This window comes from Tamandua tetradactyla, chromosome 9, assembly GCF_023851605.1.
Source record: "Tamandua tetradactyla isolate mTamTet1 chromosome 9, mTamTet1.pri, whole genome shotgun sequence".
Lineage (NCBI taxonomy): Eukaryota > Metazoa > Chordata > Mammalia > Pilosa > Myrmecophagidae > Tamandua > Tamandua tetradactyla.
In genome coordinates this window covers 105362820-105379360 of record NC_135335.1, presented here as the reverse complement: position 1 = coordinate 105379360, position 16541 = coordinate 105362820, and the positions used below count along the sequence as shown (strand labels likewise).

At 37.2% G+C, this 16541-nt stretch overlaps 1 protein-coding gene across 1 annotated transcript; it reads right to left on the bottom strand.

Moving 5' to 3' along the window:
• Positions 1–1909: 1909 nt before the first annotated feature.
• GAPT (GRB2 binding adaptor protein, transmembrane) lies at positions 1910–9971 on the bottom strand. Its single transcript, XM_077117207.1, has 2 exons — positions 9872–9971; positions 1910–7139 (listed from the first exon to the last, which is right to left on the bottom strand). Exon 2 carries the CDS (start codon positions 6839–6841, stop codon positions 6371–6373), a length of 471 nt encoding a protein of 156 aa, XP_076973322.1. The 5' UTR covers positions 6842–7139; positions 9872–9971; the 3' UTR covers positions 1910–6370.
• Between the last annotated feature and the right edge of the window lie 6570 nt (positions 9972–16541).

Sequence of the window (16541 nt, the reverse complement as noted above, 5' to 3'; positions counted from 1 at the left end):
AATTTTTATAATTATATTACTAACTACAGTCCATGGTTTAACTTGGGGTTCACTGCGCAGTGCAGTTTCAAGGACTTTTAAAAATTTCTTCCTTTTAATAATACCATTCTTTAATCTATGTTTGCCATTATCTCTTTATATCACTTATGACAATGGCTTGATTAAAATAAATTTAATGTCATCTATAAATGAAGTAATACAAATTACACCTATTTGGATACATAAAAAAAGTTTGATGAATAGTAAAAAAAAAAAAATACAGTTACATTGCAAATTCTTTTTCTCTTCATAGAAATGATTAAATCCTATTTCCTGGCTAAAAGTGAACAAAGTATATGGAATGCTTATAGTGAAATGTTAGTTTCTTTCTTTCGTACTAGAGAAATACTGTATTAATGACAGCAACTATATGGTACAGAATTGTTCTATGACCCAGAAGATTACCTCTGTTCTAAAATTTGCAAAATAAAAATTTAGAGATTTAGATATAAATGAAACTGATATGCGTAGAATTAAGGTAAAGCTGATTAAAAGGTAAAAGATGATATTAAATGTATTTTAAAACTTCAACTTCTGTGTGAGACCAAAGGAAGAGATATTTATTTGGTGCAAAATTTATATTTTTGGTAGCATGTCATTTAATCTTACCTGTATGGCCAGCTTATTTGAATACCATAATTACATGGAACCTTGAATAAGGAGTGAGCTCTTGTTGGCTTTTTTTTATATCCCAGAGTAATGTGGGCATAAGATTAAAAAGTATTTGCAAAGTTCCCTTGATGGGCTGGGGAAAAAGGTGAAAATATTAAAATACCCCACCTTGGGGAAGAGCTGATATTCTTGCAGTCATTAGGGGACGCCAATTTGATGGGCCAGGTCCTTGATCTTGGGGCTTATTCTTATGAAATTTATTCCTGCAAAGGAGAAGCTAAGCCTACTTATAATTATGCCTCAGGTTTATCCCCAAAGAACCTCTTTTGTCGCTCAGATGTGGCCTCTTTCTCTAAGCCAACTCTGCAGGTGAGATCACTGCCCTTCCCCCTATATGGACATGACTCTCAGGGATGTAAATCTCCCTGACACGTGGGACATGACTCCAGGGAATGAGTTTGGCCCTGGCATCATGGGAGTGAGAAAGCTTTCTTAATCAAAAGGGAGAAGAGAAATGAAACAAAATAAAGTTTCAGTGGCTGAAAGATTTCAGAGTTGAGAAGCATTCTGGAGGTTATTCTTATGCAGCATATAAATATGCCCTTCCAGGTCTTGGTTTATTGGAGTAGCTAGAGGGAAATACCTTAAACTGTTGAACTGTAATTTAATAGCCTTGATTCTTGACGATGATTGAATAAGTATAGAACTTTTAAGGTGTGACTATTTGATTTTGAAAATCTTGTGACTGACACTCCTTTTATCCAGTGTATGGACAGATGAGTAAGAAAATAAAGACAAAAAATAAATAAATAGTAGGGGGGAGGAGGATGGATATCTTGGGTGTTCTTTTCACTTTTTTTTTTTTTTTTACTTTTTTTAGAACACTCAAAATGTTAGATTAGTTAGATTAGTAATAAGTAAAAGACATGAAAATACATACATTTCGTTGAGAACCTAAAGTCACACTCTCTATGTTTGATGCTACTGTCTTCTTTCCCCTACACCCAACATTTTTCTTCTTTTAATTTTGGTGCATACAGTTAATTTTTTCTTATAATATAACATAAAATCTTTTGCTATCAATAGATGCAGATGAACGTTATTATCTTTATCTAAGACAAATCTTAGTTTAGAGATTTTAAGAAGCCTGGAAATGCTGATATTATGGGCTGCAGATAGGAGAGAGGAATTGGAAGAGATAGAAAGACAGAGAGAGAGAGAAAAGGAGAAAGAGGGAGAGAGTAACAAGTGATAAAGAAGATGGAAAAGGAAGAAAAAAGTGAGGGAAGGAGGGGAAATAAAAGAGGTAGAAAGGGAGAGAAGAGGGAAGAAAAAATGGGAGAAAGGACAAAGAACTGGAGAGTATATATAGTAAAAAGAAAAAGGTGAAGAACAATTTCCTTTATTTCCACACATCTTCCCCACCTCAGAACTACTAGTAAGGTAAGTAGAAAGATGTCCTCAATTGATAAAAGACTTACCATTGAAAAAAAGTAAAACAAGGTAAGAACTAAGTAAAGGATCATTGAGAAACCACTTCTTTTACCTACCCCTTTTCAATCTTTTCTGGCCAAAGAGAAAAAACAAAGAGCTAATATTTGATCCTACCTCTGAATAACTGATAATAATGGATGTGTCAATTTATAATATAGTCCACAGTATCACCACTATTCTTAGAGACCACAAGAGTGTACCTCCCTTCTCACTGGCCATCCTTTCTCAACCTCTTCTGCTAGATTCTTCTCATTGATCTAGTTCTTAATTTGCAATCTGGGGGGAACTTCTGGATTCCTCTCCTTTCCTCTCTTTTGGTGCTCTGTTCTTTGCCCCCTACAGTCTCTTTCCAAGAGATAACATATATCCCTGTTCCTATATATAACACCTAAATGCTTATAGCTCTCAAGTTTATATCTCCATCTAGGACCTTTTCTCCAAGATCCAAATGTGTATATACAACTCTGTATTGGTCACTTTTACTTGGGTTTCAGGAAATGTCTCAGGATATGTCAAAATAAACAAGTCTAAAACAAATTGTTCCCATGTGGCAAGTATTGTAGATTGACAATTCATTCCATTTACAACTCTCCTTCACCCTTGCCTCCCTTTCCATAAGGGTACAAAAGGTCAAGATTCAATTTCTCACCCTCTCCTACACCTGGTGATGTTCATGTGACAAAATTCTGGATGAATATAAACATATATCTCCCCATGTTGCCTTTTTCCCTTCAAGCTTCTTCATGACTGGTACATGGAGATAAGGCCTGGAGGTTTAGAAGCCATGTGGAGACCATGAGGTAACATGTATGACGCTAAAGATCAAAACACTAAGGATGACAGACAACAAGGTTAGAAAAAGCCTGGATCTCTGATGGTATCATTGAGCTGATGCACCAACCCTGCTATGTCAAACTGTAATTACCTTGTTATGTGAAATTAAAATGTAAGTATGTAAGTCAATGCAGTCTGTTTTTTTGTTATTGGCAATCCAATAAAATCCTAACTGATAGAACCTACAAACATGTTTTCCCTTTAAGCTCCTCATTCAGTAAAGTGCTTTACAACTGCTGCTATTTTTTCCATCCAGAAAACATTCTTCCCTTTCCCCAAACCCACAGTTTTATCCCTCTCTATTATGTATTGAATCATGTCTCCAACAAAGAAATGTTCAAGTCCTAACCCCCAGTTCTGTGAATGAATTCACTTGTAAATAGTGTCTTCTGTTAGTTAAGTTGAGGTTAGCTGAATCAGGGTGAACCTTAATCCAATTTGACTGGAGTGCCCATAGGCAGAAGAAATTTGGATGTAGAGGCAATAAAAGACAGACTGGAAGAGAGATGGCCATGTGGTGGAAGTAGAGGTTGAGTTATGGATTGCTGGCAAGCCCCACCAGATTTCTACAGACTTCACAGAAAGTAGAGTATGCTGACAACTCAATTTGGGACTTTGAGCCTCCAAAACTGTGAGACAACAAATTCCCATTGTATAAGTCAACTAGCCTGTGGTATTTGCTACAACATTTCTGAAAAAATCAGACATTTTCCCACCAAACACCCACATTCAGTCCTGCAGGAATTGCTTACAACATATAAGGCAGCATTGTCAAAGTATTTATTTGCACTGAAGCCATTTCAGTCTCAGGTAAATGCAAAAACCTCTTAACTATCCCATCTACTTCAATCTTTCACCTCTCCAGTCATTTCTCAACCGAGAAGCTCTTTAAACATATAAATGTTATCATATAAATCTCTGCTTAAAACTCTTTGCTCGATTCTGGTTGCACCTACAATAGAGTCTAAACCTAATGCCAAGGCCTGGAAGAAGTTGCATGGCCTGCTATTCCCTTCTTCAGGAATCCATCAGGTATCACTTCAACCTTCCCTCATTAAACCCTAGCTGCAATTACTTTAAGTTCCCAGAGCAACATAAATTGTTTCATGCCCCAGGTTCTTTTCACATGCTGATTTCATCCCTAGCCCTTGCGCATTACCACATTTACATGGATAGTGTCTCCTCAGCCTCAAGTCTCAGTTTGTGTTTTTAGAGAGGCCTCCTTTGACCATCTTATTTAAATTTAAATCATCTTCCTTGCCCAACAGCATTGCTCTTAAAGACAGAAAGCTGTTTTTATCTTCTTCAAAATACCTACTGTTCTTTTTATTTGTATCACTTAAGGTCCACTCAGGAAAATAGAAATCACACCCTCACACCAGTTTAACAGAGAGAATTTAATATAACCTTAGTTTAAAAAGGTATAGGTAAATTAGAAAGACAAAAGGAGGGGCACTAAGGTACCACAGACAGTAACTGCAAGAAGCAGCTACCATTCTTAGGCTATAGAGATTATTAAAACAAAAGTAACCACAGGGTGGTGTGACAGTGGTTCAGTAGGCAGAGTTCTCGCCTGCCAAACTGGAGACCTGGGATCCATTCCCCGTGTCTGCCCATGTGAGAACAGAAAAAAAAAAAAAAGGAAACCACAAAACTCAAATGTTGTCTTGGGAAAGATCAATAAAATTGACCAAATTTTAGCTAGACTTACAAAGAAATAAAAACCGGGAGAACAAACATCAAAAACAAATCAGAAATGAACATTGAGTCTGGGAGAAGGAGGCCTGTAGGGCTGGGACCCAGATACTGAGGAGAAGGTGTCACTTGGCTCCTGCTGGTACTTCAGGAGCTTGGAGGAGGGCCCTGGGGAGCTGGGTCGCAGATTCTGAGGAGAGGGTGTTGTCCGGGTGCTGGCATTGACAGGCTGCAGTGAAGCTGGTGTGGAAACGCTTGAAGAAACTAGAAACCGGAAGCACTGCAGTGAAGCTGGTGTGGAAATGCTGGAAGAAACTAGAAACTAGAAACTGGAAGCAACTGCTGATGATAGCGTATCTGACTAGGGAAACTGACAGAAACAGCAAGGAAATCCAAAAGGAACAAGTCCATTTTTCTTTCTGCAGTCTTTTAGTCTTCCCTAGCCCCCTTAATGGCAGAATGTAACATCGAGCCCCTTGCAAAGGAAAAACGTAGTCTGCAGAATCTGAGCCTGAATTCAAAGCAGCATATAGGAGGATGGGCTTAGAGGTGAAATACCATAGCTTAACAACTAGCATACTAATAGTAATTTATTTCTTTGTTCAATGTCTTTTCGTCCCCACTAGACATGCATGCTAAGGGTCCATGCTTCTGTTTTACTATCTTATGCCACTCTCTCTTTCACCTTCATCTCCCCACCACCATGCACACAGCCCATCAGCAAATAGATAGAAGATATAAAATAAATATTCCTTGCATGGATGAAAAATGGGTGAATTTATTAGATATTTCTCAAAATAGCTTCATAAAATATAAATTCAATTCATATTAATTTAATAAGTATTGAGTACCTCATGTAAGACTCTAGTTATTGAGGATAAAAATATAAATGTGAGGCAATTCTTACTATTCATTTGAGAATTAAGACATTTTCAAATGATATTAAATAAAATGTGTAGCAGATATTGATATGTTTAAATGTCCAAAGAATTGAACACGCAGCAAATTGTATAGTAGGTCACAAAAGAAAAAGGTAAATAGAGGTTTGAAATGATTCAGTTTGTTTTTCAAGAAGTACTGATCTGAGGCAGGTTTGAAAAGGGGCATATAAGCAAAATTATGGAGGTGGGATGAGTTTGGCAGGTTTTGCGATGATTCTGATGAAAACTGAGAAGTGAGGAATTAGTAGAAGTCATTGAAAAAGTAAATTGGACACAAATGTGGAAAATCATGAAGTCTAGAGTTTGTATTTTGGGTTTTATGTCTTTTACAAAGAGGAGACATTGAAAGTTTTTAAGCACAGGAGTAATGTTTTCTGAAGCTAAATCTGGCAGTATTGTGGGGAACTGAGTGGGTAGAAATTGGAAGCAGGAAGACCGGTTATAAGACTGTGACAATTATAAGCCAGCAAAAGATGGTGGAAGTAGAAATGGAAGAAAGAGATAAATTGAAGTAATTTTTGGAAGGGAGAACCCATATAGCATAAATAGGTATATAATCCAGAGGCAAGGAGAATGGAAAGAATGTACAGAATTAATCCTCAGTAACACACACAGAGTAGGTCTAGAAGGATGGAGATAAAGGAGAACACCATTGCATTTCGTAAGAAGAACTTGATTAATTATGGCATTAGTAAAGTAAAAGCCCCAGTGAATATTTATTTTCCACATACTAAGCCCAATATTTGTAAATGTTGTTACAAGTCTGGAAGTATATATATATCTTCATCTTGAGGCACTTCAGAAGTGATAGGTTTCTGGAAATTATAATAGTCAGATGATGTCTCATTTCCATAAACATGCTCCTCAAAATTGGATTGGCACGTGTTTTCATACAGTTCCTTCTCGGTTTCTTCTTTCGCTTTGGGAGGACCTGTTTCCACATTTTCATAATCATCATGTATGTTTGTCCTCCCGGCAGCAGAACTGCAGTCTTGTGTTTGAGATGAGATTTTGTGCCTTGGGCCAATAATATGGGGACTCAAGGAAAATGTTTTAGTACAGTCTTTTCTCTTGCTTCTTCTTTGCAAAAACCTTGGCAAGGTAAATCGGGTTGTGTTACGGTGTTTCCTGTGCCAAACACATCCAATTCCACAGAATATCAAGAATGAAAGAAGCAAAATTCCTATAGAAATGGCCACTGAAGAATTTCCACAGCTTTTCAACATATCTTCACAGGCAATATTGTTTAGTGACGTGGTGGTGTTCCTAATGAATGCACAGGTACAGACCAATATAATTATTCGTAGCGTTGTGTGGTTCAATAATTTTGGAAGCTATGTTAGGTGATTCCTTTTCAGCTCTGAAAGAATATTATCTGACAAAGTCCTGATGCAATTAGAGGAAAGATTAAGTAAACTCAGTTTTGAAAGATGATTCTTTTTGTATCTGATGCTTTTTACATTACGATCATTAATGCATAATTGCACCTTATAGGAGGGATTTTATTCCATTCCACTTCTTTTTCTATCAATGAATCACAAAATAAGCAGAAATGAATGGAAAATATTAGCAGAGAAAAAACTCAAGGAAAGAAAGGTTCAGTAATCGGCATGTAAAAATCTATTACACACTAAAATATATTCATTTTATATTTATTAAGTACATAATAAAATATTTATCAATTTCTGTCAATACATTAAGTACCAGCATTTATTGAATTCCAGCTTCAGTATTAGAATACGGCACTAACTGTTGTGAGGAGATTAGAAGAACTATAACTTGTTCCTGCACAAGCACAAGTGGTTCAATTACTTAGTTTCCAATACGTTTTCTTTTTCGAATATGGTTTTTGACTACAGGACTAAAAATTTTCAAGTGAAAGACAATGCATTGTACCTAATAGGAGGAGAGGAAAAAGAACATACATGTACAATCATTTCTGTTAACTAGCACCTCCACTTTCAAATTTTACCCATCCCTTTTTGGAATGGACAATGATCATGTCAGTTCCTTAGTAACTTATTCCTCTGTGTTTCCATATTAATTAGGCATTCTCTATTACAGCATGATCACCTTATGTTACAGGGAATTATGTTTCTAGGAAATTGTGTGACTTCCCACCACTGGAATGGCAGGCTGAAACCAAGTCTCTTCACTTTTATAGTCCTAGATAATGGTAGACACCTAAAACAGAAATGTCACTCAATCAATACATATTGAATGAATGATTAAACAAACAAATGACTCCAAATTTCAGTATCTAATTGCTTAAGCTGATAGTTTTAGCAGTAAGATACTGTCTTTTAACGGGTGTAGTTGATACTTAAAGATGAGAGGAGCCCTTTGAAGTAATATGTATATATATGTACTTTGAAAACCTTCGCATTTATCAGACTTCTCATATCTTCCATTAAATATCTTTCATTCAGTTAAGATTTTAGAGTATTTTCAGTCAATTACTTAAAATGGCAAAGAGGAGAGAAACGGGAAGTGCTCACCTAGGCTGAGTGTTCTATTATGATTGTTATCAACAAAACATTATTATTGCATGTTTTCAGCCTGGATGTAGAAATACACCAAATATTGTAGTAATGCTTGTGGCATGATCATAACCTATGGAATGTCATCATCAATATTCTATGTTGAGAGTTTAATTTGGGTTAGCTTTTAAATACCTTTACATGAATTATCTCATTTAACAGCTGCCATAGGAAGTAGACACTATTCCTATCATCATTTTATAGTTGAGAAAAGAGAGGATTAGAGACATTAAGTAAATTTCTTAACAGCTAAGAATTGACTGAACCAAAATTCAAGCAAAATTTTCCCTAAAATATTATTTTTCCCTAAGTATCAGTAAATCAAGTGAATTCATTACTAAATTTCATTAGCCCCTGAGGTTTTTGAGGGCTGGAAATCATGTCATATTTACCTTTGTATCACTAACACCAACACCAGGCACAGGATAGAGATGTATTGAATATTTGTGGAGTGAATGAAGCAATCTGTTGTAGGACAACAATAGCACAGATAAGCAAGGAAAAGAGAACCCACTAAGCATTGTGCCCTGCCCTCAGAGAATACTCATGCATGACAGTGAGCCTTTCTAAATTTCTTCAAGCTAGAATATATCAATGTGCAAATTTTCGGTTTGGCATTTCTTATGAGATACCAAATTGAGTAACATGCAGTTAATTTAAAAAATGATTTCATCAAAATATAGAGACAGACACTCCAGATCCAGGCACTTGGAATTTTTAGGATGGTTTTGGGAATAAGAAATCTATGGTTCATCACATAAGATTTACAATCTGCAGAATCCCTCCTTTATAAAGCCAGACACACAATTCTTGTGTTCTAGGGCAAAAGTTTGGCAAATGAATTAATCATTAGGACCTCACTTCCTTTTTTTGAAACAGATGAGAACCAATCATATATAAGATGTTTTATAGGGTAAATAATTACTTAAGTAATATTCACAGGCTTATTTGAACTCATTTTCAAATATTGATTAAAACAGGTACTAAATCTCCAACAGAAGTGGAATTGGGTTATAGAGAAAGCTAGCTATTGCCCCCTTTGCAGTTAAGAATAAGATAATTTCCCCTTTCAGTTTCCAAGAGGAGAACTTATTTTTACCATCAGTGTTTTCTATGTAGAGGAGACATTCCAAATATTAAAATGGTTTGTCTAAGAGGTATTTACAGATGTAAAAATAAGACTTTTTAAAAGAAAATAAATTTATCCTTTTCTATTTTTCAAAAAACTTTATAGGAAAAAACTCGTGATATGAACAAAAACATATTATAATGAGAAACATATTTTAAACAAGAACTCTTCAAATATAGTTTAACTCCTAAATAAGTCACTTTGTCCAGTTTTGAAGAAAACTGAAAACTGACTTTATCTGTTTCGGAAAGCAGGTTCAACAGGTTAACTAACAATGATTAATTTGTTTAAAATCACAAATTATCGATAAGCTTCTGGAGTTTTCAAAGTCCATTACTGCTTTTCTGTTTGGAAACAAGGCAACAGCAAAATATAATCTTACTCTCTTGAGCATATATACTTGTTAAAAAAAAAGCAACATTAACATTACTCTCAAACAGTTAGTAAATTGATTTTCTTTTTTTTTGATGACTACCTGAGGAATTTTTCTAAACATTGAGTTTAATAACATAAAAGTCATTGATTCATTAAAAATGAGCTTGTTTCTACAGTTTTCATTTCTTTCACAATTTTAATCAGATTCTTACCTTCTTTAAGATCGGTGTGCCAAACTCTCTCTTTAGTTCTTTTGGTTATGCTTTAAATATGCTTTACTGTAGTACTTGTTTCCTCTTTTTCACTCCGGTCAATTACTTCCTTTTTTACCTCCCCTTTTCAGATTATTTCATACTTGCAAGGTTTCCTGGCTCTTAAGGAAGTTCTTATCAGATGCACCAGAATTAAGATAAATGGGGGTTTGCTTCCCCAGACCATGCACCCTGCCCCCCCCAAAAGATAAATGGCATTAGTTTTTAAATAAGGACCTTCATCTTCATCAAGTAAAAATTTCCAACTATATTAGAAAATGATGCATGAAGCCAAGATGTTTTTAAGAGTAATATTTGCATTTCTCACTTTAAAATCAGTAAGTCATTTCACTCACACTTAAAACTTTAAAAATAGAAAGTTCTATAAATATAGTAACACATAGGGCTTGATTTATTTATTTGTCTGTTTGCATGACTTTTAGACTAGTCCTCACTTCAAATACTATGTGGCAGTACCCCAGGTTATAGTTATCCTTAGTAAACTGGTGTTCCAATTTTGGTTTAGAAATGTTAATGCTTTTTAAAGTTGATTATAATAGTATTTCCCAAAGTATACTCTGATGCACACTACTTCTGTGATATGCTAGTGAGCTTTACATCATGTAAATTTGAGAAATACTGCTTACTTGGGGATTCACAAGGCTTGCCAGCATATTAAAATCTCTGAGCAGGCCTAAAGCAAACAAAACAAGAAAATAAGAAATAAAAATGGTTTAACTTTGCTTAATAATAATATCCAGCATGTTCTGAGTACTTACTAAGTATTCTAAACCCTAGTGTAACACTCAGTAAATCCTAACAACAACCCCATGGGAGAGGCACTTTTATTATGCCTATTTTTGCAAAGGAGGAAATGGAAGCACAGTACACGAAATAACCACTCATCCAGTGTGGTCTGGCAGTTTGCCTCCAGCAACTGTGTGCTAAACCAGTACACTTGCTACCTTGCTAGTGTGAACAGCATTTCCCACGGAGCCATTTCTTCCAGCAGAATTTCTCAGACACCAGTTCCATGGAATATAAAATTGGAAAATGCTGAATTAGACAGATGATAGATGAGAGAATAAAGTAATGAGAATTTGCCTTTTAAATTGTATTATAGCTTTTAAAACCATAGAGGATTAACTTTGCGTAAGTTGGTTTAAAAGAAGATTTAGTTACTGAAGTCACATTTGATCATAAGGACAACGTTTCTGGCATTGTGCTATGCGATGGGGATGCAATAATGAATTAGCTGCCTTGGAGCATTTAAAGCCTAGTAAAAGAAGCAGCTTGTTCCATAGATCGTTTCAGATTAAGAGAATAAGTACTAAGAAAGAGTGAGAGCAAGAAAAAGAGGGCCCCACTTCAAGGCACTCAGGAAAGGCAAGGAATGTAAACCTCAGGGAATAAGGAGGTAATAAGGCACAATAGGAGTGTTTCAGAAAAAGATTCCAGAATGAATTAAGTTACGAAGTTGTGCAGCCATGAATTTCACCTAATATGGTTAACTTCCATATTAACGAATGCGCCATAATTTGAACACACACACACAGAAAAACACATCCATACAATCTGCAAATAATGTCATAAACACATTAATTTATTTTAAAGTACGTGTTCTACTTTAGAAGTCAAAACAACTGGATGCTCATCCAGATTTTGCCATTTAAACTTAGGAAAGTTTTTCTTTTTGAAAAAAACAGATTTGAGCCTGCTACTGGGCCTTAGTAAAGACTGAACCATTAACCATGGGCCATCAAGTTACCATGAGACCTGAGTTGCCTATTAGGAGTTGGGTGTCGCCTGACCCACCAAGCCATAAGGTTGGGCGTGCTCAGCAGCATTCCATCATAAAATGGAAATGGCATATTAGAGATAGGACTTGAGCAGGTCCTGAAGGTACAAGTAAGTTACACGAGGAAATGGTCCAAATGCCTATGGCCCCCACACCAGTCACATTATCTTCTCTTTACCAGACCAGAGCTATGGCCTCTTAGGGAGTTCCTTACAGTCAGTTGACTGAAGAAGAGAAAACTTGGGCCTGGTTTACAGATGGTTCTGCACCATTTGCAGGAACCACCTGGAAGTGGACATCTGCAGCACTACAACCCCATTCTGGGAATGAGGTATGTGGATAGACCTTTCTAAGTAGGCAAAGAACTTGAAGATATTTGTGTCCCATGTGAATGCTCACCAGAGGGTGACTTCAGCAAAGGAAGGTTTCAATCAAGTGGATAAAATGGCCAGTCCTTTCTTTGCCTTCCTTGTACCCAGTGCTTCCATAAAAACTACCACACGTAGACTTATAAAATGCCTTATCCACTGTCTATGGTATTCCACACAGCATTGCTTCTGATCAGGGAACCCACTTCACAGCAAATGAAGTACAGGAATGGGCACATATTCATGGAATCTTCTGTTCTTACTGTGTTTCCCATCATCCAGAGGCAGCTGGGTTGATAGAACAGTGAAATAGCCATTTGAAAACCCAATTACAGTGCCAGCTAGGTGGAAATACTTTGCAGGTTAGGGGCAATGTTCTCCAGGAGGCTGTGCATGCTTGGAACCAGTGTCCACTGTAAGGTGCTGTTTCTGCCATAGCCAGGATTTAAGGTTCCAGGGATCAAGGATTGGAAATGGGAGTGGTACACTCACTAGCACCCCTAGTGATCCACTAGGAAAATGTTTGCTTCCTGTCCCTGAAAACTTAAGCTCTGCTGGTCTACAGGTCTTAGTTCCTTTGTACCCCCACCAGGAGAAACAACAATGATTTTACTGAGCTGGAAGTTAAGACTGCCACCTGGCCACTTTGGGCTTTGCCACTGAATCAACAGGCACGAAAGGGGATTGCTGTTCTGTCTGGGATGATTGATCCTGACTACCAAGGGGAAATAGTACTGCACCTACACAATGGAGGCAAAGAAGAGTTTTCCTGGAATACAGGAGATATCCAAGGGTGGCTCTGAGTACTACCATGCCCTTTGATTAAAGTCAATGGAAAACTGCACCAACCCAATCCAGGCAGGACTACCAATGGCCCAGAAACTTCAGGAATGAAGGTCTGGGTCACCCCATCTGGCAAAGAACCATGGCCAGCTGAAGTGCTTGCTGAGGGGAAAGGGAACATGGAATGGGTAGAAGGTAGTGATAAATATGAACTACAACCATGTGACCAGTTACAGAAATGAGAACTGTGATTATATGAATATTTCCTCACCTCCCTATTTTGTTATGAATCTGTTTGTATTTGTACATAAGCAAATATCGTTTTCCTTTTATCATATGACATAGTTATATTGTTCATGTTATAGCATTTAAGTCATAGGATATAAAGTTTAAGAGTGAATTTTACCTAAGGACTTGCACCCTAATCTTCAGAGATGTATTACATGTCTGGTTGTATGCAGGACAATTGAGCATTTTTAGGTGAAACATATGTCTATTGTTGTGTCATATTTGGAAATTAAGCATTTTTCAAGGTTATGGGTATAGCTGCCAAGTTGACAAGGAGTGAATGTGATGGTCAGGTTCTGGTGTCAACTTGGCCAAATGATTATGCCCAGTTGTCTGGTCAATTCAGCACTGGCCTGACCATTGCTGCAAGGATATTTCATGGCTGGTTGATTAAATCATCAGATAGTCGATTTCATCTGTGGTGGCTTATATCCGTGGTCAACTAAGGCATGCCCCTACAATGAGATAATGTGATCATTTGAAGGCTCTTAAGGAAGATGAGAGATGCTGTTTCTTCAGCCAGCAAGCCTCTCCTGTGGTATTGATCCAGATCCTTTATCAGAGCTGCCATCTTCGCAGCCTGCCTTGTGGATTTTGGACTTGAGCATTCCCACGGGTGAGACACCTTTAAAATCTCATATTGAAATATCTCTCCTGTTGATTCTTTTTCTTTAGAGAATCCTGACTAACACAACCCCCATCACCATATCTTATAATCTAATTATTTTTTAAAAAACATTTCCTTATTGTGAAATATATATTTCATTATATAAAAATAAGCAATAAATTTCAAAGTACATTGCAACAAGTAGTTATAGATTTCAGAGCTTGCTAGAGGTTAAGTTCCACAATTCTGGGTTTTTCCTTTAAGCTGCTCCAAGACACTGGAGATTAAAAGAAATATCAATATAATGATTCAGCAGTCATACCCATTTAAGTCCTATCTTCTCTGTTAAAACTCCTCCTTCTCTGATCTTTCTTCCAATCTTTACGGATATTTGGGCCGTGCCCATTGTAAAATTTCATATTGTAAAGGTGTGTCGATTATATGGGATAGGGGAATGGAACTAGTTGATGTTCTTGGAGAGGCTGGCCCCTCTGGGTTTTAGGACTTACCTGGCTTAAGAATTTATCTGGAGGCTGTAGGTTTCTGGAAAGTAACCTTAGTGAATGAAACTTTGGTAGAGTCTCAGATAGAGCTCCAGGTGTTCTTCAGGGTTGGGAGTAATAGCTTTGGTTGGGGTTTGGCAAACCATGTTAATTAGCATTATTTGGCTGAAGCTTGCATAAAGAAGCCTCCAGAATAGCCTCTTGACTCTATTTGAACACTCTTAGCCATTGATGTCTTATTTTATTACATTTGTTTCCTCTCTTTTGTTTAGGAAGGCATTGTCGATTCCATAGCATTGGGGCCAGCATCACTCCTGGGAATCCTGTCCCACATTGCCAGGGAGACTTTTACTCCTGGATGTCATGTCTCACATAGGGAGGAAGGTAATGATTTTTTCTTTCAGAGTTGGGCTTAAGGAGAGGGAAGTCACATCTCAGCAACAAAAGAGGTTTTCTGGAAGTAACTCTTAGGCCACAGGAAGCTTAAGCCACAGGTAGGCTTAGCTTCTCCACTAAGAAATCAACTTCAAAGAGCAAGCCTCAAGATCAAGGGCTTGACCTATTGACTTGGGAGTCCCTAACATTTGAGACAGTATCAGGGGTTTCTCCTGTGGTAAAGCTTAATAGTTTCATATTTTTTCTCCAGTCCCTTCAGGGACTTCACCAATAGTTTTGTTGTTGTTGTTGGTTTTGTATGGTGTATGGCAGGGGTCACATTTCATTCTTTTTCTATGTGAGTATTCCATTATTGCAGCACCATTTGTTGAAATTTTTTGTTTGGTTTTTCTTTCTTTGTTTGCTTGTTTGTTTGGGGAAGTGCATGGGCTGGGAATTGAGCCTGGGTCTCCCTCTAGGTGAGAATTTTACTACTGAATTATCCTTGCTCCCCCACCAATACTTTTAAATTATCTGCCCAACATACTGTGGGATGTATCCAGCTATCTCATTAAGCTATAAATAATTATGAGCCTTCAGTCTTATTCTGGGCTCCACATGTTTGGGTTGTTTAAATGAACTATCTAGACAGGGTGAGTTAGATTATGTGCTTTGGAAAATTTAGGTTTTGGACAAAATCTCTCTTCCTTTGTTCTTGTACAGTAAGTGAAGTTCTAAACTATAGACAATGTCATCCCTACCCCTGTACTCTGATTTACCTTACTCCCAACTAGATTGGCTTCGCCCTTATCTATGATTGAAGACTGATCTCTTTTTAGTTTAATAGCTGTTGTATGTAGTAATGCTCACTTTCAGAGTTGCAGAGCTATAACTCTGAGTCTTAGGTGTCACACAGGTAGCCAAAGTTCCAGGGAAACACCAGGTTATACATATATAGCACAGCAGTTCAAAATCTAGAAATAATATTTATAGCTCCTGACTAAATGTAATTGTTATAACAGCTGACAATCTAGGCCCCAAATTTCTTATATGTGTTTTCTAAAAGAGACCATACAATAGTTATCATTTTTGGCTTATTTTGCAATGCATAATGCCACAAAGGTTTATTCACCTCATTGGATGCCACTCCACTTTGTTCCCTTCTGTAGCGCGCAATATTCCATTATTCATATATATATATATCACCATTTGCTTCTCAGTCATTGTATCCTTCAGCCACCTCCATCCTTAGGGCATCATGAATAACGTTCCAAGTAAACAATCCATGTCTCACATTATCCTCACTTATTTGTGCAATCATCAACACTCTCAATTTTAGACAATTTTCATTGCTCTAAAGAGAAAAATCACAGATAAACATACCCTCACCAAGGAGAAAATCCAAGCCTCCCCTTAACTCTTGTCCTCCACCCCCCAATTATTGACCCCTGGTATCGCCGTGGTACCGTTGATGTCTTCCTGGTCTATATTATAGCATGTGTGCCAGTTCGAATCTCTAGTGGACCCTAGAAAAGCCACGTCCTTTAATTCTCATTCAATATTGCTGGCTGGGAACGTTTTGATTGTTCCCATGGAGATGAGACTTACCCAATTGTGGGTATTAACTTTTGATTGCAGGGAACTGTGACTCCACCCATTCCAAGCGGGTCTTAATTAGTTTAATGGAGTCTTTAAAAGAGGAAACATTTTGGAGAGTCCCTTTTTAGAGCAACAAAGCAGAGCTCATGCAGCCAGAGACCTTTGGAAATGATGAAGGAAAATGCCCCCAGGGGAGCTTCATGAAAGAAGATGTCAGAAGAGAAAGCTATTAGTGCCACCATATTTGCCATGTGCCTTTACAGTTGGGAGGGAAACTCTGAACGTCATAGGCCTTCTTGAAGTATGGTAT